At 43.9% G+C, this 24,674-nt stretch overlaps 1 protein-coding gene across 1 annotated transcript; it reads right to left on the reverse strand.

The window, feature by feature from the left end:
• Window positions 1-610: 610 nt before the first annotated feature.
• Window positions 611-12,505, reverse strand: LOC309856826 (nuclear RNA export factor 3-like; the record flags this gene model as incomplete). The annotated part of the gene is made up of 17 exons (XM_082718453.1): window positions 12,129-12,505; window positions 7,679-7,853; window positions 7,304-7,457; window positions 6,504-6,587; window positions 6,302-6,406; window positions 6,109-6,189; window positions 5,444-5,551; window positions 5,169-5,278; window positions 3,314-3,350; window positions 2,895-2,963; window positions 2,768-2,823; window positions 2,519-2,626; window positions 2,340-2,398; window positions 2,114-2,229; window positions 1,979-2,021; window positions 1,345-1,417; window positions 611-797 (listed from the first exon to the last, which is right to left on the reverse strand). The coding sequence occupies exons 1-17, from the start codon at window positions 12,328-12,330 to the stop codon at window positions 611-613; spliced, it is 1,767 nt and encodes a 588-aa protein (XP_082574579.1). The 5' UTR covers window positions 12,331-12,505.
• Window positions 12,506-24,674: the final 12,169 nt, after the last annotated feature.

The following is a 24,674-nucleotide window of genomic DNA, read 5'->3' on the forward strand; positions in this document are numbered from 1 at the left end:
AGGAGTCTGGGTGAGGGTCTCCTCTGGGATCATGTGCTTGGCCTGGAGAAAGTGAGGAGAGGGAGTTGGGAGATCAGCAGAGCCAGGAACCCTGAGTCTCCTCCCCAGGCCACCCAGTTTTGGTTCATTTGGCCTGAATTCCTGAACCTCACCTTGCGCTGTGTGAGAACCAATGTAGTCCCAGTGGCTGTCATGAAGTTACCTAGTGTGGAGAAAGCACAGGTGACATCCATTAAAACTAAAGCCAGAGACAATCTGACTGCACAGTACCATGTCCCAGTCTATGCAAAAGGAGCACACCACCACATTTATCACAACTTAGGCAATGGAATGAGCCCTGTGGCACAGTGCGTACTGGGAAAAACTCCTGAAACCAAAATGTCTGCCAATAAAGGTACAGGTCCATGGATTTTTAGGAAAGTAATGAACAACTGTTAAAAAAAAAAAAAAAAAGTGGGCTAGCTAAAACTAATTAAGTAAGTAAATGTACAAATAATTTTAAAAAAACCTGCTTATCTTATAAGTAGTGAGTGAACAAATTACCTGCAAGTTGACATGATTCAATCTTGGTTCCTCCCAGCTCCCTCCTATCCCCATGCACCCCCAGCACTTACTTCTGAGACCACTGGAGATTCATCCCAGACTGGGTGGAGAAAGTCTGCCCCATTTCCTGCTGCTTCTGGCAAAGGGTGGGCCAGGAGCTGCAGGAGGGTGTGGGCACTGGGACAGAGGATGTGCTCTGGTTCTCCTTGGGGCTGGCGTCCCTCACAAACAGATCATCATTCACGATGCATAGACTGAAGGGTAAAAATATGGGACCTTAGAAATTGGACAGATTGTCAACCCTACGCCCCAACAATGATCCTGCTCCCACTGCCACTCAGCAAGCAAGTTCTTTCCATACCCCTACTGTGCCTGCCACCCAGGTTCCTTGGCTGATACCTCTACTTTTCCTTCACACTTCACAGAGCCAACCTTTGGAGAGACTGTCTAACCAATTTCACTACATTTATAGGTTTATCCCCAAACCACAGGCAAATTTACACCCATATTTACACTGCCAAAGAGTGGACAGTCTAATATCCGTTTTTCAGAGGAAGTCACTGTGTCACAAAGAGATCATGTGACTTGACAAAAGTCACAAAGCTAGTGAGTGTTGGGATCAGGGAAAGAACCCATAATCTGATTCCAGAGCCGGTGTTCTTAATCACTAGGAGACACGATTCCTTGGTTATACCTGTTGGCTTTTCACAATTGTGCAACACCCCAAAGACTGTACCTCCCCATTCACATACCCCAGAACTCATACTGAACTGGGTGTTCCACCCACAACAAAGCACTCACCTGTAATTGCTGATAGGAGTAGCAATGAAGGTCCGAGTGAAGGCACGAACAGAATCCTGAGACATGCCTTCCACTTTAACAACGAGCAACAAACAATACCCCCTTAGCATTCCAACATGCTTTACATACTCACATAGCACTCCCCAGTCACGGTCTGACTTGACATTCATGCTGAAGGGGACAGTTGTTCTCTGGGGAGCTCAGGGTGTTCTGAATGGGGAAGGCAATCTATTCCGAGTGACAGGGACCCTACCATGTGCTGGGACCAGTGAAAACCACTTCAAAAGTGCATTTGATGCATTTCTCACAGCTGCTCAAGAGATGGACATCATTAGTTCCATTAACATTTGAGTAAACTTACAGGTTAGGAGCCCAAGGTCACAGAGTAAGGATCTAGGGTCAGAACTGTCCAACTCCACAGACTGTGTCTCTAATGCCCCAGTGGTGTAGGGCAGGCAGGCATAGACCTAATTCAGACCAGGATGATCTGAGGGCAGAGTGGAGATGGGAGAACACAGCGGGAATAGGAAGAGAAAGGAAGGCACCAGGTAAGCTAGGAGAGTTTTGAGAGGGAGCCCAGCCAGCGGGGAGAGAGCAGAGGAGCATCTGGGGAGGAGTTTATGCACACACGCACCTTCCTTGAACACCCCGTTGACAGAGAAGCAGAGCATCCTCTCCTGAAAGGGAAGAGCCCAGGTGCTAAGTCACCTAAACTTCTTACCCACCCATGGCTTTCTGGGTCTGCCCTTGGGACGAAGGAGGTGCTCACCGTCTGGAACCACATGTCCACCACGAAGGAGCTGAGGTCATGCTGAGTTTTGGGCAGCACACAGAGGGAGCGCATGACATCACATTTTGTATGCTTCAGCAGCTGAACACGCAGGGCTATGGGGGGAGGAGAAACAAGCAAAGGTCAGGGGTTGCCACACCCTGGGCCCTGTAATTACCCCTGCACACCCCCTTTCCCTGCCCAGTCTTCCCCATCACACACGCACAGGGGTCCTTGAGCTTCTTCATATTCCTGCTTTCCTTGAAGTACTCGCACAAGCTGCTTCTAGCAGAGAAAGAGGAAAAGGAGGTGGTGGTGTGGCCAGTGTGGGTGATTCCAGGAGCTGCCCTGTGTCTGCTGGGGAGCCACAGGGCCCAGGAACAGAGACTGAGCTTTGCTACTCACAGGCCTGGGTCCTCGGGGCTGAAGGGAATGGCCAGGGAGAAGCAGGCCTCTTCGTGGTAGGCACCGAGGAGACCCTGACGGTCTCTGGAGTCGTAGATCAAGTAGTAACTGTGGGAGAGTAATGACAGCAGTCTATCTCTGAGGTCTGGACCCCAGATGAGATATCAAGACTGAGTCAGCAGTCCTGAGCTTGGGTGCCCCCCATCCCGTCCTAGCCATCCCCTTCCCCAGATTCCCAGGAGTACTCACTGCTGCAGGAATTGCAGGACTAGACGCTTCAATGCATCAGATCCAAAGAAGCTTCCCTGAAATCACAACAGTCCTCAGGACCACAGTTGTGCACTACCCAAAACCCTGCTTGATCTGCCCTCCTTACCCTGCAGGTTGGTAACCACTTGTGGGCTGCAATACCAACGCTGGTTGGTGAAGGTGACTCCTGGCTATCCTGGGGAAAGGAAGAGGGAGTGGGCAGTGCAGACCAGGAGCTAGTGCTGGACAGTCAGGGAAAGCATGGGCCTCGGGAAGGGTGAGGGTCAGAGGACAGTTGCAAAAGGGCCCTGGAAATTACATGGGCAAGACTACATTTGGGATCACAGTCTTGGGGTTCCTGATGCCCCTGGACAACGTGGTTGAAGAAGATATAGAGCCCTTGTTGGGTTCCCACGTGGATCTGGACCTCCATGATGTTTAAGGGTCATGAAGATTGTAACTTCTGCAAGACCTAAATGGCTTCAGGGCTGGTTTGGGGCAGCATCAGTGCCAGTAGAGAAGTCAATAATCAAGAAATACACCTACCAGGCGTAATAACTTGGGAAACAATTCCAGGATGGAGCTGCAGAAATCCAGACAAAACAGAATAGTCGGTGAAACTTTGCAGGAGTCCCTCATCATGGGAGCAAGCACAGTTACACCTGACACACAGCCCAGTATGTCCCACCTACACTGCAGTGTCCCAGCCTTCCAGCGCCTTTGGCTCCTCCCTTGCAGATGGACCTAGTGGGAAAGCACATACTCTCTTTTCCCTCTCTCTCTGATTCCATTCCTCTGTTCCACCCCTTCCTCCCCCTCCCACTGGGTGGATCCCACCTAGACTGTCCTGAATCCCATCTCCAGTGCCACCAGAAGCAACAGTTGAAGCCCAGGCTTCAGGGCTGCCTTCCACTTTCTTGCTCCCTTCCTTCCTTCCGGTCCCCACCAAAGGCTCCAGAGAGAAGAGGCAATGGGGTGGGAGACGAGGACTCTGCTACCTCACTAGGGGTCCAGCATTCTGTAAGGCCATGACACCCCCCAGGGGTGGCCCAGGATGCTGGGGCGGGGAGGTGACTGGGGCAAAACCCAGGAGGCAAGGAAGGAGAGGGAGGGGGATGAAGACAGAAGAGGGAGTGAAGGTAGGAAAGGAGAGATGAGAGAGACATAGGGGAGTAGAGATAAAGGAGGGAGAGAAAACAAAGAAAAGGGAAGGGGAAAAAAAAAAAGCAGCTCTAACATGGTGGGGGGGGGGGTCAGGGAGGAAGAGAGGAGAAGGAGGAAATGGCTCCCTGACTACAGTCCTTTCCCTCATCTGCCCTGGCTGGCCCTGGCACCCAAGGTAAGAATGGAAAACAGGTAGGTGTTGGCCTGGGGGACCCACTGCATGCTGGATGAAACTTTCAAACTTTGTCACCTGCGTGAGCTCAGTCTGAGCTGGACATGGGGAACGAGGCAGCCATGGGGGCAGGAGAACTACCCCAGAAGGAGTAGAGGGTCAAGCCCCAGGTCAGCAAGGAGCTGAGGGTCTGTGGTTCCCTCTTATGATTACTGCCTTCCCTCCCGTTGGCCCCAGTGCACCTGTGCCTGTCCCAGTTGGTTCTTTGCCTGAAGGATCATAACCATATCGGGCTACCCAGGGCTCCTCTGAAGGACCAGTCAGGATGATGTGCCTTGTGGAGGGAGGGGAGGGGGCAGTGCCTCTGAGAGGCCTGTCTTCTGCCCTCTCAAGCACCTCTGCCCTCTGCCTTCCATTCCTGCCTCAGGAAGCCCTCTCTTCACTGGCAGTCACCTACTTCTGGCCCTCAGACTCAGGGAACCCTGGTTTCTCTTACAGAGGGCCAAGCTCCTGGCCCTGAGTCAGAAGAATGGATGTCATGATGGCAGACCCCCAGAACCTCGGCCCTCAGCATGGGGCAGGAAAGCCACCAAGCCAGCCTGGAATTGGAGGGGGGACACATTTGGTTCAGAAAAAGGAGAGTCCCTCTCAGAACAAGGGAGGGAAGCCCTGTCTTGGCAGGGAGACAGGAAGTCCTGTCTCAGCATGAGGCCCTGGGTGGGAGGACCCTTGTCAGTCCAGGTCACAGCATGTGGTTCAAGGTGGTCACCCTCGTCCTAGTGAGGAAGGGGAGCCCTGCTTCGTGGATCACGCTTTGGGGAGGGCATTCTAGGGAAGGCTGGGTTCAGACAACGTGCAAAGGGACCTCAGACCAGACAAACTGGTGAGCAGGTCAGACGAAAGGAAGGAGATGTCCAAGCACAGGTGAGGGACACAAAGAGGAGAGCATAGGACTCTGGTCCCCCACCCCACACATACACAAAGGAACAGAGCTGCTGCCTCCTCCAAACAGGAACCGTCAGGCATAGTTCAGAGTCCCACGGGGTGACACAGTGTACAACTGACCTTATGTTGGTTGATTTATCAGGGAAGGCGGTGCACAGGGTGCTTTTGTCGGCAGTCATCTCTTCTGGCTGCAGACTTTTGCCCTCGTCCAGCTCCTCTAAAGACATCACCTATAATTATGGGGAGGAAGCACATGGAGCAGAGAAAGATGGCCAGGATGACCCTGCACACCCAGCCCTTCCCTTTTCCAACAAATCCACTTCCCTGACTCTTGTCACCATCCCATGAGCACTCCCACCCTCCTTTCAGAGAAGGATCTGGGTACCACACCTCACCTCACTGTTGGAGAGGTTCAAGTTCTTAATGTCAGTGGCATTCTGCACAGTGTCAGACAGGCCATCCAGCTGGCAGGGTGTCTTGTTTCTCAGGTTCGAGGGCAAAAGCTATGGTAAGGAAAAAGTTAGAGTGAGGACCCCCACAGCGGATATCTGAGACCAGTCTGCCTCTTCTACCTAATCTCTCCCACTTTGACCACCAGTCTCAGCACTGGCTCTGAGTCCTCATCTCAGGCATGTTCTTCTCATGGGTCTTCAGGGAGGCAGCCATGCTGTGTCTAGGCTTTGGTACCATTTCAATATCATGGGTGATCAAGTCTCCGAGAAGCCAAGAGAAGGGAATCAGAGGGCTGAGAAAGGCCCAGCTGGTACAGCTCCAGCACCAGCCCCTCCCCACGTTACCATCGCTAAGTCTCCTTTCCAGACAGGCTCCTCTGCCCTCGCTTGCCCTGGAATCACTGATGTAGACATACCAGGGGCAAAGCAGACTCTCTGGATGTTAAGAGATTGCTGGGAACCTCCATATCATTTGTTCATGGTCAGCTGCAGAGTTAGAGATGGGCTCAGTGGCTCTGAGTGTTTGAGGTGGAGATGGGGTGCAATAGGTATTTGAAGAAGATGTGGGCCTGGATGTGGGTGTACAACTAGTCTTGAGTCAGCATTACCTTTGTCTGCTCCACCTTTACTGACTTCAGCTCCTTCTGCACAGAGTGGGGTGTGTCAGAGGGGTAGATAAAGATAGAGATCTGTAGGGAACCGAAGAGGGGCTGGGTAAGTACCAGGAAATCTGACACAAGACCTTGCCCCTCTCCCGCCCTCTTGCCCCTAACTAGCCCCAGTCACGCCCTTGACACTCACCCTTTCATTAGCCTCATCCCAGATCTTGCCATTGACATTCTTCAGTGCAAACGCAACGCTGGCATCCTCAACAAAAAACTGGGCCTGCATTCTCTCATAGTGAAACTATAGGGATAATGGCAAGAGAAAAAAAAAAAAATGAGACCCCAGCCACTACTCATCTGCCCTGTTTCTTCTCATCTGCTTCACTGTTTTCTCTTACCTCAACTGGGGTGAAGGGGACACTGCATTGTCCCTGAATCAGATCCAGCAGCCACTTCTCATCATATTTGATGCCGAATGGAATCTAGGATCCAGAGATGGGAGAAAAGTTGGGAGAAGAGATTGATTGACACAATGGAATCCAAGGTTATGATAAGACCCGACCATGTCCTGCTTTCATACCTTTTTCGGGCGGGGGCGGGGGAGGCTATGGAATAATTTCTTATAATAAGATGTTATCCATCATTGCAAACTTTTGTACCAGACATGCATTTCCTAAATAACCTTTCTTTCCATTCAAACACCTTTCTTCAAATAATCAACTTAAGATGTTTAACATATACTTCCTTTTATAAAGTCCCAAGTGATCCTAGCTCAAGGCAAGATGCCTCAGCCTGCTTCTCCAACAGGGACCCCAGAGACTCCTACTTCTTCAGCAGGGACCCCAGAGACTCAACCTCCTCCCACACTCAGCTAGAGCTAAACAGAGCCTTCCAGTGTGGAGTTGCTCCATCTCCTTGGCTGTAGTTTCCTCTGCTCTTAGTCAACTTACCTGATTCTCCCTGTAGTCAGTCTGTTCACTTTATACTGCTTTTCTGAGTCTGCCCTTACTTGATCTAGGGTATTAACTAGGATATTAACATATGTGATGTCGAAAATGTGACAATGCTAGTAGTAAAAAATGCCGATTACCCACTCCTCTGCCCCCAGAAAAGTACCTAGCATCTCTGCATGAGTCCAACACAGTTTCCTCTGTTCACCTTCTTCTATGTATTCAGTCCACTTTGCCAGGATACTCACAATGATCTTGAACCATTTCCCTGTGGTCTCATCCTGCTTCTCCTGCTCCATTCTTCTCTCTGGAGGCTTTTGCTCTCCCTCCATGTTAGTCTGGGTTTGGTCTTGTTTCTGAGAATTGCCTCTCCGATGACATGGTGGAACAGCATAGGGAGCGCTGTGGGGAAGGGGAGAGAAGGAAGTAGTCCACACGTGCTCAAAAAGTCTTCCATTACACATTTGCCCACTGATACCAGGGTACAATAAAGTTTGCTCAACCATTAACCTGATTCTATCATTCTTCACTCTTCTAGGTTGGAGAAAAGAATGACATATTCTACCTCAGGCCTATGCACTCCACTGGCTGGTCCATTTCAGCTATGCTGACTGGTCACTTACTATCTCACTCGGGTGCTCATGTGAGCGCCATTTGTTGCTGGATCTCCATCTTGTTGCTGGTGGGATGAAGGATGAATGCCAGAACTTATTTGTTCAGACCAGTTGTTGTATCTCCTTCGGTAAATACCCCAGCATCTTGTTCTTCTTTTTAAGGGGTTACCCACATCATTATGTCCTGAAATTGAGAACAACACATCAGTGGTCCCCATACCACAAACGGTTCTGGGGAAATATCATGGGTTGTGAAGAAACATCACTGATTTTATCATCTAAAATCAAATAGAGCACAGTGCCAAAGAGGTTGACAAACTTCTCTGTGGTTCCATTTTGTGGAAGATGAGAGGTGGGGAGCACTTGCAGCCAAGAAGAACACAAGCACAGAAGAAATGGTTTGGGCCTAGGGTTTAATCTGTGACATTAGCCCTTGCTCTGCCATTTTCAGGCTGGGTGACCTGGGACAAGTTGCCTGTCATCTCTAACTCACAGTTCCCTCCTCTGCCCTAGGGGGATAACAAAATCCACCCTGAAAGTTTGGTGTTATGGTTCAAGGGTCAAAGGTGAGTTCCTGCCTGAAGAAAGAATTAGAGAAGCGAAAGTTAGATCCGATGACAGTATCCAGAAAAGCCAGGAGAATACCAAAAGAGAGAAGGAGAGAATTAAGGGAGATGTAGAGAGCATATCTAACACATGCTTCATTTGAGTCCTGGAATGAAGGAGAGGGCAACGTGGAGAAGTGGCATTTGAAGCAATCTTGCTTGAGAACTTTCACAAAGTAGCAGGATGATCAAGTCAGTATAACAGCACTAATATGAGACAAAGGATGCTTTAAGGGAAAACATTCCTAAGGAAAAGATGTGCATTTCACAGTGGCATTAATGTAGCACAACTCGGGAAATTTGTGACCAGAAGTCTCAAACTAAAAGAAGTATTAAAGGTTCTTCTTCAGGTAGAAGAAATACGATCCCAGATTGAGGCACCAAGATGCAGGAAAGAAAGACTAGTAACATTTGTGAATATGTAGGCCAGTCTAAATGAGTATTGACTATGTAGCACCAGGACACTAATTTCTTCTAGGGGTTTAAATATACACACCAATTCATGGCAAATTCATGGCAAAAAACTGGGAGGGCGTGAGTGGAATCAAAGTGTTCCAAGGTTCCTTCACTGTCTGAAGAGCTTTAAAGAAGTAATTTACATAAGACCGTTAAAAGGAAAAAAAAAAATAATTATAGTTTTTTATTTTATTTTTTTATTTTTTATTTTTTATTTTTTTATTTTTTTTATTATTTCTTTTTTAATACTTGAGACACAGGTGTACGTGTTTTAACTCCAAAGCTTGTTATAATGCATAATCAAAGTTGATATCCAGGATCTATAATGAACTCCTCAAACTCAACACACACGAAACAGGCAAACATATCAAAAAATGGGCAGAAGATATGAACAGACACTTCTCCAGTGAAGACGTACAAACGGCAATCCGACACATGAAAAAATGTTCATCATCACTAGCCCTCAGGGAGATTCAAATTAAAACCACATTGAGATATCACCTTACACCATTTAGAATGGCCAAAATTAACAAAACAGGAAACAACATGTGTTGGAGAGGATGTGGAGAAAGGGGAACCCTCTTCCACTGTTGGTGGGAATGCAAGTTGGTGCAGCCTCTTTGGATAACAGCGTGGAGATTCCTCAAGAAATTAAAAATAGAACTCCCCTATGACCCTGCAATTGCACTCCCGGGTATTTACCCCAAAGATACAGATGTCGTGAAAAGAAGGGCCATCTGTACCCCAATGTTTATAGCAGCAATGGCCACAGTTGCCAAACTGTGGAAAGAACCAAGATGCCCTTCAACGGACGAATGGATAAGGAAGATGTGGTCCATATACACTATGGAGTATTATGCCTCCATCAGAAAGGATGAATACCCAACTTTTGTAGCAACATGGATGGGACTGGAAAAGATTATGCTGAGTGAAATAAGTCAAGCAGAGAGAGTCAACTATCATATGGTTTCACTTATTTGTGGAGCATAACAAATATCATGGAGGACAAGGGGTGTTAGAGAGGAGAAGGGAGTAGGGGTAAATTGGAAGGGGAGGTGAATCATGAGAGACTATGGACTCTGAAAAACAACTGAGGGGTTTGAAGTGGCAGGGGGGTGGGAGGTTGGGGTACCAAGTGGTGGGTATTAGAGAGAGCATGGATTGCATGGAGCACTGTGTGTGGTGAAAAAATAATGAATACTGTTTTTCTGAAAGCAAATAAATTAATTTAATTAAAAAAAAAGTTGAAAATCACCAGACAAGATGATTTTGAAGTCTTAACTTTTGAAGCCATTCGATGGCTTCAAGTCCCATTGGCTTTTTTTTTAAATTTTTTTTCTCCATTTTTAAAATTCTTTTATAAACATATAATGTATTTTTATCCCCAGGGGTACAGGTCTGTGAATCGCCAGGTTTACACACTTCACAACACTCACCATAGCACATACCCTCCCCAATGTCCATAACCCCACCCCCTTCTCCCAAACCCCCTCCCCCCAGCAACCCTCAGTTTGTTTTGTGAGATTAAGAGTCACTTATGTTTTGTCTCCCCCCCAATCCCATCTTGTTTCATTTATTCCTTTCCTACCCCCCCAAACTCCCCATGGAGCATCTCCACTTTCTCATATCAGGGAGATAATATAATAGTTGTCTTTCTCCAGTTGACTTATTTCACTAAACATGATACCCTTTACTTCCATCCATGTTTTCATAAATGGCAAGATTTCATTTCTTTTGATGGCTGCATAGTATTCCAAAAATACATTATACTCTTAAGGGTAAATGCTACAAGAATGGCTAAAGAATGTTTAACTGCCCAGCCAAAAGAGGTAACAATTTATATATATATGAGGGCCTGGGTGGCTTCATCAGTTAAGGGGTCCAATTTTTAAAAGATTTTATTTATCCATTTATTTGAGAGAGAGAGAAAGAGATGGGGGGGCAGAGTGGAAGAGAGAGGGAGATAATCTGAAGCAGACTCCACGCTGAGCAAGAAGCCCAACTCAGAGCTTCGTCACACAATCCTGAGGTCATGACCTAAAGATCATGACCTGAGATGAATCCAAGATTTGCCATTCAGGTGTCCCAAGGGTTTGACTCTTCATTTCAGCTCGGGTCATGATCTCAGGGTTGTGAGATCAAGCCATTCTCTCTCTCCCTCTCCCCCTGCCCCTCCCCACCCCTATCTCCTTCTAAAAGAAAATATTAAATCATTTTAAGGACAGGAGAGGAAACGGGCCTTACCACAGGCAGAAATAAATGTGCAGTTAATATGGTATACAGAAACCAATTTATATCTATATTTACATTAAAAGTTTCAGACTGGATATTCCAAATAGAAAGATAGGTATTAGAAGATTAGAAAGATTAGAAAGAAAAAATTCCATCACACTCTCCATAAGGAGACACATGCAAAATTTAAGGATTTAGAAAATTTGAAAATAAAAATAAAACTTGGCAAAATGTATACCATTTACCCACTAACCTACTGAAAGCTCGTATACCCATATTACTAAAGGGAAAGGTACTCTTTCAAGGAAAAAAAAAAAACATTACTAGAGAAAAGAGGGAGCTTTTGTTGTGATGAAAGCTTCAATGCAAAAAGAAGCCACTAATACAGAATTCTAAACTTGTGTGTGTGTCTTAACACAGAGCCAAAACATGCAAAGCAAACATGACCGTAAAAGGAGAAATGGATAAATTCACGATTACAGGGGGAAAACACCTCCTTGAGTGACATAAAATGGCAGATATAAATTCTACTAGGTGGAGATTTTAAAATGAGAGTTAAGTAAATTAATAAATTTGCTTAATTGGCATGGAACAGTGCACATAACCACTACAACATGGAACATTCCAGAATTGGTTATATGCTGGGCTATAAGGCAAACCTCAAGAAATGTCTATGGAGGTAGTATAATCTACCCTGAATAGTTGATGTAAGAGTCAGGGGTAATGGTGGGTTCTATGCCCCTCCCCAACCTCTAGTATGTATCCAAAGAATGTTAGTTTTCACCACCACCACCGCCACCCCCCCGTCCCCTTTGCCTCCCACTCAGCCAACCTAGAAGACCCTCCCCACTCTCCAAACTCTGGACCCGTGAGGATCATATAAGTCAGGTCTATCCCCTCAACCAGTGTGTGTCGGGGGGGTGGGGCGGAATTCACATCAGCCATGACCACTTCCACAGAAGAGGAGGTTTTCCATGTGGAACCAGGATGGGAATGTCAGGACCCAACAGCCCATTTCCTCGAGAGTGGAGAACAAGTAGCCTGGCCCCTCTCCACACTTCCTTTTAATGGGGGTTGGCTGGGTGTCCGGTGGGTGGAGAAAGGGACCCAGAACCCCTCATACCCTCTGGAAACCTGAGACCAAGGCCTCATGCTGACCAACTCACCCATGGTGTGGACTGAAGGCAGTGGCCCGTCACCAATATCCTCCCAGGTTGCTTGTGAAGAGAATCCGTGGGGTCTGGAGCTGGATGTTTGGAGATGATCAGTGACGGCTGCTGAGGAAGGTGAGAGCAGGCCACAAACCACTTGGTCAGCTTCACACAAACAAGAAGGAGTCCTTACAGGAAGTCCCTTCCTTAGAGGCATGGAGAAGAGAGCATTGGCTGCCAGAGGAGGCTTTACTTCATATAATTACTGTCCCCTAAATTTGTTACCAGCCTACCAGGGAACTGTTTCCAACTGAATCAGCCCTGCAGAAAAGGCCAACTAGAATCAAGAGGGGTGGGACCCAGGTATCTGCAGCTACAAACAGGGAACTCTATATGCCAGGCTCTGTATCCACTGCAACACATCTTGTTCCCTCATTCAGCCAACCCAGAGAACTCTGAGTGCCAGCTATAGGGCAGGCTCTGGATTTGCTACATTGCATCTGCTCTGTCATGGATTTCTCACGAAGGGACTCTGATATCAGCTTTGCAAGTTTGCTGTGGCTTAATGAGGTGCCAGAGCTGGTTTGGAGTTATTCAGATGTTACCTGGAGAAACAGAGACTACAGCTGAGCTCCATGGAATGGCAGTGACATGCCCATGCATATGAAGCCTAGCTAAATTCTTACTGCAATATGTGGGACTTTTTTTTTTTTTTTTTAAGTTAGAGCAAAATAACAGAATGTCCTGAAAATAATCACATGACTGGCATTATCTCTGTAAGGACCCATTTAACCAGAGGCTTCCATTAAGGTTAAACAGCAATCTTGTTGTTTAACCCTTAAACTGTCCCTGCTCCCCTTCCCCCCCAGGGGACTGACTTAAAAACAAGTCGGAAACCAGCCCCAGGTAACAAAGCCCAGATACAAGGGTGGGTCAGGCCAGGTGGAGACAGCTGATCAGTGGGGGGTTGCTTATTGTCTCCCTAGCTACCAAGGGGTATGGGCCCACCCTTTGGGAGCCTTTTGGGTGCCAATTCTAATGAGGGTGATAGGCTAGATCAAATGTCTACTATAGGGTAAATTGTAATTCAATTGGTCACTTACGTGTGACCTAACATGACTGTGGAGTTTCCCGTGTGTATTACAATCTCATTGGCCACCTGTGCGTGGCCAGGCCCGGATGCATGGCCTTTGACCTTAAAAACTAGTCTGTGAAACAGAGAAAGGTCGCCCTCTGTAAGAGGCGCGGCCCTGGCAGGTCAGTTTGATTCTTGATGCTTGGCGTGGAAGGTAAGTAAGAATTTACAGAAGTAAGTCAAGCTTTGCTTGACCTTCGCTTTATATCAGTCTCGCTCCTTTAATCACGGACGCATTTTGGGGGGGTGGGGCATAACAATCTCCAGCTCATTCCAGAGACATAATAACAAACAAAGAAGCTTACCCTCCCCCACCAAAAAGACAAAAAGAAAACCAAAAACAACACACACACACACACACACACACACACACACACACCAGACCTGGAAACTAAAAAGGAAATAGCAGAGTTTGGTGAGTCACCGTAATGAGAGTAGAATGAAACAAATCATGCCTTTTCCTTTACCAAAAAATATAGTCAGTATAGGTAGATGCCCCTTGTGGTCATGATGAAGTTCTAGAACCTAGATGAGGTTCGGTGGGCTGAGGTCCGGAGCCGATGACCAAGAAAGAATTCTTGAGACATCTTTGGTGCAAAATGGTGGTTTATTAAAGCACGGGGACAGGACCCGTGGGCAGGAAGAGCTGCTGCCCCGGGTTGTGAGGGTAGGCATGTTATATACCTTGCAGTTGGGGGAAGGTGAGGGGAAGGGATGGGAGGTTTCAACAGAGTTTTCAAATGTTAAGGAGGGCCTACAAGGTGCCGTGGGGAGGCCTTGCCCTTATGGCTTGATCAATGCCGTCTTTAGGTCAGGCACTAACATCAAGATAGTTGGGAGATTCTTGGTGGGGTGTTATGATCCTGCTATCATTTACATTCCCTTCTACCTCAGCCTCCTCCAGTTTATGGTGGGGAGGGAGACATTAGGGCTTCAGGAACTGAGAGTTATTTGCCTCTGGAAATTTGTGCTATTGATAAGGTAACCTCCCTGTTTAGGTCTCTAGGACATCTGTAGAGCAAGGGAGATTCCTGTTCTGCAGGACTGCGATCCCTGCAAGTTAACTATTTATCTTTTTATGGCAGTCAGGGGTGTCTGAGGAATGCTACACATATTACGGAGGGGAGCGGGTGAAGAGGGGGTGCAAGGCGCCAGCTTTTGCTCTGTCCTCAGCCAGCCTCCTGCTCCCTCATCAGTCAGAGACAACTATAGTTCTGAAAGTCTCAGACCAGAAGGCTTTGCAAAGCGTAAAGAAGGAGGGAGGCACCTGGGTTCCAGTGCATTAATGAGAACACTCTGGAATTTTCCACTACTCTTTGGAATTTTCTACTCTTTACCCACAAATCCCTTCCTGGATCTCCATGCCCTGAGAGAGAAAATTTAGTCCCTTAGAGAGGTGAAGAAAACTCTGACATTTGGGGGCAAAGGAAGTGTAAGACAGAAACACACACACACACACACACACACACACACAAACGGTTAAATCTAAAGCTGAAGTTTATATTTGCTAATTAAACAGCATCATGTGAACATTTTCATAACATGGTAAGTATATGTGAACTTTTCTTGTGAATTGGCTATTAGATGTTTTCGTGTGTTTCTCTCAACAAATTTGCCTAATTGCAAAATGCTAAACATTAAAATGTATACTTAGAAAATGAAATCATTCTGCACCTTCCATCTGTATGATCCGCTCACCCCAACTCACAAATATACAAGACATCCAATGTAAATAGATTGGTACACGTTTTCCAGAGGCGTTTCCCTTCATGTAACATGTACTCCTACCTTAAAATATTTGTGTAGTTATGTGGTTATAGATACACACTTTTAAAAATTTGCAATCACATAAGTAATTTTCTACAAATTGGTTTTTTCACTTACTTATTACAACATCTCCAGGTTGCCATTTCTTCAGTTAATGCAGTATGGCATCTTTCCAGATGTGTACTGGAGAAGCATTTTGCTTTTTATGTAAATTATTTGTTATTGTTCGTCCCTTTCTCCACTGATAAACAAAAGTCCTCCATTTTCTAGCCCAGTAGCACGGATTCTGTAATATTGTTTGCAAAAATGTACTCCCATCTTTTCAAACTTTTTTTTTCTTTTGATAGTACAGAAATTGCTTTAATTTTCATGGGTTTTCTTCATTTAAAAACAATACAGCTACAACAGAAAACAAAACAAGAAACACTTAGGGTTGCATCAAATACTAGCCCAATGAGAATTTATCATTCAAAGCATCGAAGGCTTCAGGGCACAATGGAAAAAAACTTCACACCTAATTTTATGTGTGTAAATAAATGGGGAAAATAATTGAATAAGGTTATTGGAGATACCATGTAAAGTGCCTCTGGCTTAAAATAGTCCTGTAAATGACCATTTCCTTCCCTCCATGGAGGTCGCTTTTCCTCTGCTTCTGGTTGAGACACACACACCACCCCCAGGACAGTAGTATCCTTGTGGCCCCCTATCCAGGCCTCCAGGCCTGGGGAATGGGATTTCATCTCCAGAATCATCTTTAAGACAAAGGCACTGGGGAAAAGGTTGTTTGAGTACCCTGTCAGCATGACATGAACACCTGGGGCATTCAAAACCAGATACGTGACCCAAGAAAAACTTTTAACTCTGTTACAAACTTAATTGGACAAATAAAAAGGAAGCTAAAGTGGAAAAAAAAATCCTTCTCTATCCCAAACAGAAATGTCACATATAAAGAATGCAAATTTTGGGAAAATGCATGGAATGAGTTTTAGAGGCAAATGTTTAATATCCTATTATATATATAAATCTGATTAAGGAAAGATTATCATTTGAAGTCCACTGAAATAATTCAAATAAGAGCTATACATTACAAATTTATAAGATTAAACATGTACAAAACAATTACACATGCTTGTATGTATGTTTGTGTGTGCATATATTTCCATATGTGTGTGTGTATATAACATGGAGAATTGCATATACAGATTGTGGGCAAAATTTTGAAGAATACTTATGTTCATGTAAATGTACCTATATATTACTGTGCACAGGGAAGTATAGCTGGGGAATATAAATGAAATTATCAAGGAAATACATCTTGCGATGAAGATAAGAAATTCATACAAAAATATTTTTCAATAAATACACATTCCTACATTGCATTTGATTTTGAAATAAGCACATTAATCTGAAATCCAAAAAAAAAAAACCCGACATAAGATTTTATAGCATGGTAGTATATACCCGGTTGGAAATTTCACTACAAAAATTGTATATGTGTGTTTGGCTTAATTGTATGTATCCAAATCCATATAGTTTTTTCACATTATTTCTGTCTCTCAATCATACGCCTATAGGTCTCCTGTTACAGTTGTTACATACGTACATATATGTATATATATCGGTTCCTGTTATAGTTGGGAGGGAAGGGCTGAAGAAAAGTTCTTGCTACTGAATTTAATGTGCATGGGCTCTGACTCACCCTTAATGCTTCCTTTGACACAAAATCTCCAGAAGCTTCCCTCTGATTGGGACCTTGCTCCATTCCTCCTTCCTCCTTCCAAGGTTCCCTGGTAAATGATGGCTAAGCTGCCGTTCTAGATATGTTCATCAGATGACACGGACCTCCAATTCCTGAATTTTCTCCAGTGAAAAATATTATTTGGGAAATGGAGAGAAGAATCAATTAAAAGCTACATTTTGCACTGTGAGCAATGAAAGGCCATATGAATCAAAATCATGCTCGGGGCGCCTGGGTGGCTCAGTGGGTTAGGCCGCTGCCTTCGGCTCAGGTCATGATCTCAGGGTCCTGGGATCGAGTCCCACATCGGGCTCTCTGCTCAGCAGGGAGCCTGCTTCCTTCTCTCTCTCTCTCTGCCTGCCTCTCAGTGTACTTGTAATTTCTCTCTGTCAAATAAATAAATAAAAATCTTTAAAAAAAAATCATGCTCAAAATTCTTTACCTAATGATTTTCTTCTTCTTTGTGGTTTCACAGAGAGAAATCATAGTAATAACATCACACAACTTTTAGAGGGCTCGTGGAGATTATAAACCTGAGGTGGGAGCAGAGAGGGCAGAAAGCATTCAGGAAATTTCTACAATTGTCTTGTTAATTGTTAGAAAGTTTTTCTCAGCATGCCAAACTGCTGTGTAAGGAATTTCCACATTGGTTTTTCCAAGGGATGAGGCAGGTTATAAGGTATTTCCTGTCTGTTGTATCTGGTTAGTCCCCACCATCTCCTATTCTGCTGGCTAATGCCTCCTTAGCCTCCAGTCTCAGTTTAAACATTCACTTCCTGTGAGAAGTCTCAGACACACCCTACTGGTTTAATTACCTTTAGGCATCTAGTCACTCCATCACCTTTACCATCTCCAGGTACACATTTCATGTGAAATGGGACAAAAGACTGTGAGCTCAAAGTGTTCTCGTGGGCTGTGGCTCCACAGGGTGGGCTAAAGATTCTGAAGCTTTTCAAATATTTTTTACCTGAAGATTTGCCACGGATTTGTCTCTCCTACTTTTTTTTTGGGGGGGGGGTGGTGACTCAGTCGTTTAAGCGTCTGGTTTTTTTTTTTCAGCATAACAGTATTCATTATTTTTGCACCACACCCAGTGCTCCATGCAATCCGTGCCCTCTATAATACCCACCACCTGTTACCCCAACCTCCCACCCCCCACCATTTCAAACCCCCCAGTTTGTTTTTCAGAGTCCATAGTCTCTCATGGTTCACCCCCCCTCCAATTTCCCCCAACTCCCCTCTCCTCTCTAATTCCCCATGTCCTCCATGCTATTTGTTATGCTCCACAAATAAGTGAAACCATATGATAATTGACTCTCTCTCCTGATCTATTTCACTCAGCATAGAGGAGGATGTTCAGGACACAGGTCCGTTCAGAAATTGAACGGTTGTTCCACAGACAACAATGAGGGCATGTACCTCAGAGAAGCTGTCGAGGCTGCAGACTGATGCTTTGTTCTCTAAAAAGATCCAATGAAAGTACTGTAATGACAGTCTGTGAGTTTTAGGAGATGTGGTTTTGCATGGTAGGGAACAAGTGAAACTTCCAGAGGTAGAATTGTGAGTTAGAAAGTTGTTCGTGGAGGTGGTGATATTTTCTTCACTCTGAAGCATAATTAACATACAGCATTATATTAGATTCATGTGTACAAATTAGTGATTCAATAATTTTGTACACTACTCAGTACTCCTCAGAGTAAGTGAACTCTTAATGCCCTTTATCAATTTCACCCATCACTCCACCCACCTCCTCTCTGGTAACCACCAATTTGTTCTCTTTAAGAGTCTGTTTTGTTTTGTTTTCTTCCTTTTCTTTCTTTCTTTCTTTCTTTCTTTCTTTCTTTTTTTTTCTTTCTTTCTTTCTTTCTTTCTTTCTTTCTTTCTTTCTTTCTTTCTTTCTTTCTTTCTTTCTTTCCTTCTTCTTCTCTTGTCTTTTTTCCCTCTAGTCATGTGTTTTGTTTCCTAAATTCCAACTATAGTGAAATAATATATTATTTGTATTTTTCTGACTGATTTATTTCACTTTGCATTGTAAACTCCAGGTCCACCCATGTTGTTGCGAATGGCAAAATCTCATTCTTTTTTATGGCTGAGTGATATTCCATCACACACACACACACACACACACACACACACACCATGGTATATATACCATATATTCTCGACTATAGATAGATAGATAGATGTACACCATATGTATGTGTGCGTGTATATATAATATCTATCGATCGATCTGTATCTAGATAGATAGATAGATAGATATCTACCTATCTACCTAGATATCTATCTATCTAGATATAGATCGATCGATCGATAGATAGATAGATAGATCACATCTCCTTTATCGAAATGAGGGAACAGAAAGCAAGCTGAGGGCAAAGCAGAAGGTTACATCCCACAAACCACCTCCCATGGGATATATGCGACTTTCCTTAGGTGCTCCTGGCTGCCCTAAGGGAAAAACAAATAGCTATCTTGTAGAGATGGCAATACTGCAAGACCTGAGTCTCACTTAATTTACAAATGTCCTAGTGATTTACAAGGAAGAAGCTTTCTTATCATAACCTAACTTCCAGAGGCCCATAATTCAGTTCCTGAAACCCTAACATCATCCTCCCCTCCATAAAATGGAGGGAGGCTAAGGTGGAAGGAAATATAAATAAAGTTGAATTTCCTCTAAACCGAAAGTTTGTGGACAGGGACGTGTGAAAGGAAGAGTGGGGCATTCCACCAAAAAACTCCCAACTGTCTTCATGTTGGTACCTCATTAGAGAAAACAAAAACAAAAACAAAGCAGCTTGTCTTGGCAATAACCAGGCCTCCATTATCCCGAGAGTCTTCTTTACCATAGGACAGCCCTTCTGAACACCCGCTTTGTCCTCACCTCCCCAACTCCTGAGTATATAATCAGTCACTCCTCGGGATCACAGAGCAGCAGCTCTTTCTGCCCACAGGTCCTGTTCCCATTCTTTATTTAAATCACCTTTTTCCACCAGAGATGTCTTAAGAATTCTTTATTAGTCATCAGCTCTGGACCTCTCTTATATTCTAAAACTTCATCACATTCACCTATGGATGGATATTTGGGTTACTTCCATATCTTGGCTACTGTAAAAAATGCTGCAACAAACATAGGAGTGCATATAGCTTTTCAAATCAGTGTCTTCATTTCCTTTGGCTATATACTCAGTAGTGGAATTACTGTATCACATGGTAATTCTATTTTTAATTTTCTGAGGAAGCTCCATACAGTTTTCCACAGTGTCTATACCAATTTGCATTCCCACCAACAGTGCACCTTTTTCTCCACATCCTTGTCAACAAGTTTGGAAGTTTTTAAATAATTTGCTTTGTGAAATGTTCTTAAATATATTTCAGAATATTTAAATAAATTTCAAAAATCATTTAAAAAAACACTAAAGAAGGAAACAAAAATTTCCATTAGCCCCCAAGGAGATCTCATCTTTCCTTATATTCTCACTAATTATGTATGTAATATGACACTGGCTTCTATTTTAATCTACATAATAACGATTAATCCCTTTGATATAACCACAAAGTCCACATGGTCATTCCTTCTTTACAGATGAGGAAACTGAGCCTCAGATTCCAGGCATGGCTGCGGCTAAAGCACCTGTGTGACCTGCGCTGCCTTTTGATTTCAATAAGTTCTGGCAAGGACCCCATGAAAAAGAGAATCCTCACTCCCTCAACAGGGAAGTTGGTGCTTGGGGCCTTAATGTCCCACACTGTCACATATCATGCTCCTATTCATTGGCTGAGCCCAGAAGGGAAACCACATCTTCTGAAGCCATTTTTGGATATACTTTTGTACGCTTTGTTTATGAACATAATGGGAATTCACACTCGGTTTAGACAGTTTGGAAAATACACTCAAGAATGTGGGGAGAAATGCAAATAACTAGCAAAGCCACAGGACACTCACAAACATAGTAAACTTTTGGGGTTCCCTTCCTGACACCTGAAAACTATTTAAAATTCTAGCTTCAATTTATTGTGACTATTGGAGACAAGTTTTTGTTTCTATTTCTACTATCTATCACTCTGACATCTGTTACACAGATATCGCTTTTAACAGAGAAGGAAAGTTATGTATCCTTTCTCCATGAAAGCGAATGAACAATTGTAAGAATGTCATTGGCAAGGACTGGGGGAATATGTGTTGCTCAAAAAGGATTTTTCTTCTCAAAATTAAAGAGTTTAATTTTTAAGCATTACAATTAAAATCTGCATTACAACATGTTTGCTGATAGGTAACACAAACTACAGAATTTGAGGTTAAGATGAAGATGCCTCACACATATTCATGGGCACTTTGAACAAAACCCTTGAACCTGACTAATTTGGCAGTGCACCAAAACCCAGTTGAAGGACCATTTGTTACTTTCTCAAAACAAATATGGCTGGATACAAATCAACCCTTGACCTCCCATCAAAACGACCCATTTTCAGGAGCTGGGAAAAGATTTTATTTGGCAGAAGGCATGAGCAGGGTGTTTGCTTAAAGTGCAGAGGTGAATGTCCACAATGGAAGGAAAACTGACTTTCTACTCATGAAAGTGCGATGTACACATTACACAGTAGATTCAGCACTAAAGTGAAAACATGGGAAGAAAATGGTTGAAAGCCTCAAACTTGACAAGCTTTCCCCAGTAGAAATCCCAGGGAGATGTGATCGTGCCTTGTGAGAGCATAAACAGCCACACCTCACTTATTTCAACCTGGTCCTCACCCTTAACTGGCTGCCACAGCCTAGGATCTGCCTGTTGCTTCACCTTATGTGAAAAATGGACCCCAGGACAAATTCAGTTTGTTTGGTCTCCACCCACCATGCTGGCTTCATCTTTAAGACAGGATAGTGCCAAATCTCACTGGTTGTAGACCTGTGAACAGGAGGGAAGCAGATTTGGATTTGAGCCCTGTTTCCATTACCTTCTAGCACAGTGGTACCCAGGTTTGCTCACCATGCACTTAGGTGAGAGAAAAAAAATATTAATGTAGAGACCTTTACCTCTGTATAACTGGTCTGGTTGTCTACAGTGGTTCCATCTACACCTGGTTTTGTCTACATGAGCAAACTCTGTCTCTCTCCTTGAGAATGTGCACAGTCTCTCAAATTTTTCTTGCTGTCTACCCAACCATTCTCAATCACGAAATCACTTGACACTCGCAGCTGGGTCATATTGCTCTCCTGTTGATCATCAGCCATCACACTGAACACTAACGTCAGACTAAGTCACCCTGTGACCATGATAATAATAAAGTGAGATTTTAAAAAAGAACCAACAAGAGCACAGCCAATACAGTAAAGTTGCAGAATGCACATTCAACATACAGAAATTAGTTACACGTCTGTATACTAACAGTAAACCACTGAAAATAAGATACGAATAAAATAATCACGTTTACTCTAGCATCAAAAACAATAAAGTACTTATGAATCAATTTAACCAAGAAGGTGACATATCTATATGCTGAATTGATGAGAAGAAAACACAAATAAATGGAATGATACTCCATGTTCGTGGATGGAAAGATTTAATATTGTTAAAATATCCACACTATCCCCATATAATCTATAGATTCAGTGTGAGCCCTATCAAAATGTTAGTGCCATTTTTGCAGAAACAGAACCAAAAAGAAACACTTAAATTCATATGGAACTACAAAAGACCCAGAATAGCCAAAGCAATTTGAGAAAGAAGAACAAAGCTGGAGGCATCACACCTCCTGATTTTCAACTATATTACAAAGCCATCATAATCAAACAGTATGGTGCTGGCATAAAAACCTACACATGGGCTGGTGGAACAGAACAGAGAGCCCAGAAATCAACCCACACATAACCGGTCAACTAATATTTAATAGGAGAGCTAAGAATATTCAACGAGGAAAGGACAGTTGGTTCAAAAAACTGGTGCTGGCAAAATACCAACAGCATTTTTCAGAATGTTGGGATGAACAATCCTAAAATTTGTATGGAAACAGAAAAGACCCCAAATGCTAAGGAAACGTTGAAAAAGAAAAACAAAGCTGGGGGTAACACGTTGTCTGATTTCAGGCTATATTACGTAGCTGTGATCACCAAGACAGCATGGTACTGGCACAAAAACAGACACATAGACCAATGGAACAGAATGGAGAGCCCAGATATGGACCCCTCAACTCTATGGTCAAACAATCTTTGACAAAGCACAAAAAAAATATCCAATGGAAAAAAGACAGTCTCTTCCATAAGTGGTGCTGGGAAAATTGGACAGCTATATACAGACGAATGAAACTGGATCATTCACTTACACCATACACAAAGATAATTCTAAATGGATGACTGACCTCAGTGTAAGACAGGAATCCATCAAAATCCTAGAGGAGAACATAGGCAGGAGCCTCTTTGACATCGGCCACAGCAACTTCTTTTAAGACACCTCTCCGAAGATAAGGGAAATAGAAGCAAAAATGAATTTCTGGGACTTCATCAAGTTAAAAACCTTCTGCACAGCAAAGAAAACAGTCAACAAAACAAACAGGCAACCCGCAGAATGGAAGAAGATATTTGCAAATTACACTGCAAAGGGCTGGTGTCCAAGCTCTATAAAGAACTTCTCAAACTCAACACCCAACAAACAGATAATCACGTCAAAAATTGGTCAGAAAACGTGAACAGGCACTTCTCCAAAGAAGACATACAAATGGCTAACGGACATATGAAAAAGTGTTCATCACCATTAACCATCAGGGAAATTCAAATCAAAACCACACTGCGATGCCACTTTACACCAGTTAGAATTGCAAAAGCAGACAAGGCAAGAAACAACAAATGTTGCAGAAGTTGTGGAGAAGGTGACCCTGTTACAATGTTGGTGGAAATGTAAATTGGTGCGGCCATTTTGGAAAACAGTGTGGAGGTTCCTCAAAAAATTAAAAATAGAGCTACCCTATAACCCAGCAATTGCACGACTGGGTATTTACCTCAACGATACAGATGTAGTGAAAAGAAGGGCCATGTGCACCCCAATGTTCATAGCAGCAAAGTCCAAAATAGCCAAACTGTGGAAAGAGCCGAAAGGCCCTTCAACAAACGAATAAAGAAGAATGGTCCATATACACAATGGAATATTACTCAGCCATCAGAAAGGATGAATACCCAACTTTTGCATCAACTTGGATGGGACTGGAGGAGACTATGTTGAGTTAAATAATTCAAAGAGAGAAAGACAATCATTATATGGTTTCACTTATTTGTGGAACATAAGGAATAACATGGAGGACATTAGGAGAGAGAAGGAAAAAAAATGAAGTGGGGGGAAATTGGAGTGGGAGATGAACCATGAGAGTCTATGGACTCCAGGAAACAAACTGAGGGTTTTAGAAGGGAGAGGGTTGGGGGATCGGTGAACCCAGTGATGGGTATTAAAGAGGGCATGGATTGCATGGGGCACTGAGTGTTACATGCAAAACAATGAGTCATGGAACAATACATCAAAAACTAATGATGTATTTTATGTGACTAACATAACACAACAATAATTAAAAAAAAAAAAAAAAAGCAAGCAAGCAAGCAAGCAAGAAAGAAAGGGTGGGTGCTGGGAAACCCGGACATTCAGAAGAAAAAGAATGAAATTGGACCCCTACCTTACACCACTCACAAAACTTTACTCAAAATGGATCAAAGCTTTAAATGTAGGTCCTGGAACCATAAAACTCCTAGAAGAAAACATAAGGGGAAATCTCCTTGGGGGCGCCTGGGTAGCTCAGTTGGTTAAGCGACTGCCTTTGGCTCAGGTCATGATTCCATGGGATTGAGCCCTGAATTGGGCTCCCTGCTCAGTAGGAATCCTGCTTCTTCCTCTCCATCTTCTTCTCTGCCTGTTTGTGCTCTCTGTCTCTCTCTGTCAAGTAA

This window comes from Mustela nivalis, assembly GCF_964662115.1.
Source record: "Mustela nivalis genome assembly, chromosome: X".
NCBI classification, from domain to species: domain Eukaryota; kingdom Metazoa; phylum Chordata; class Mammalia; order Carnivora; family Mustelidae; genus Mustela; species Mustela nivalis.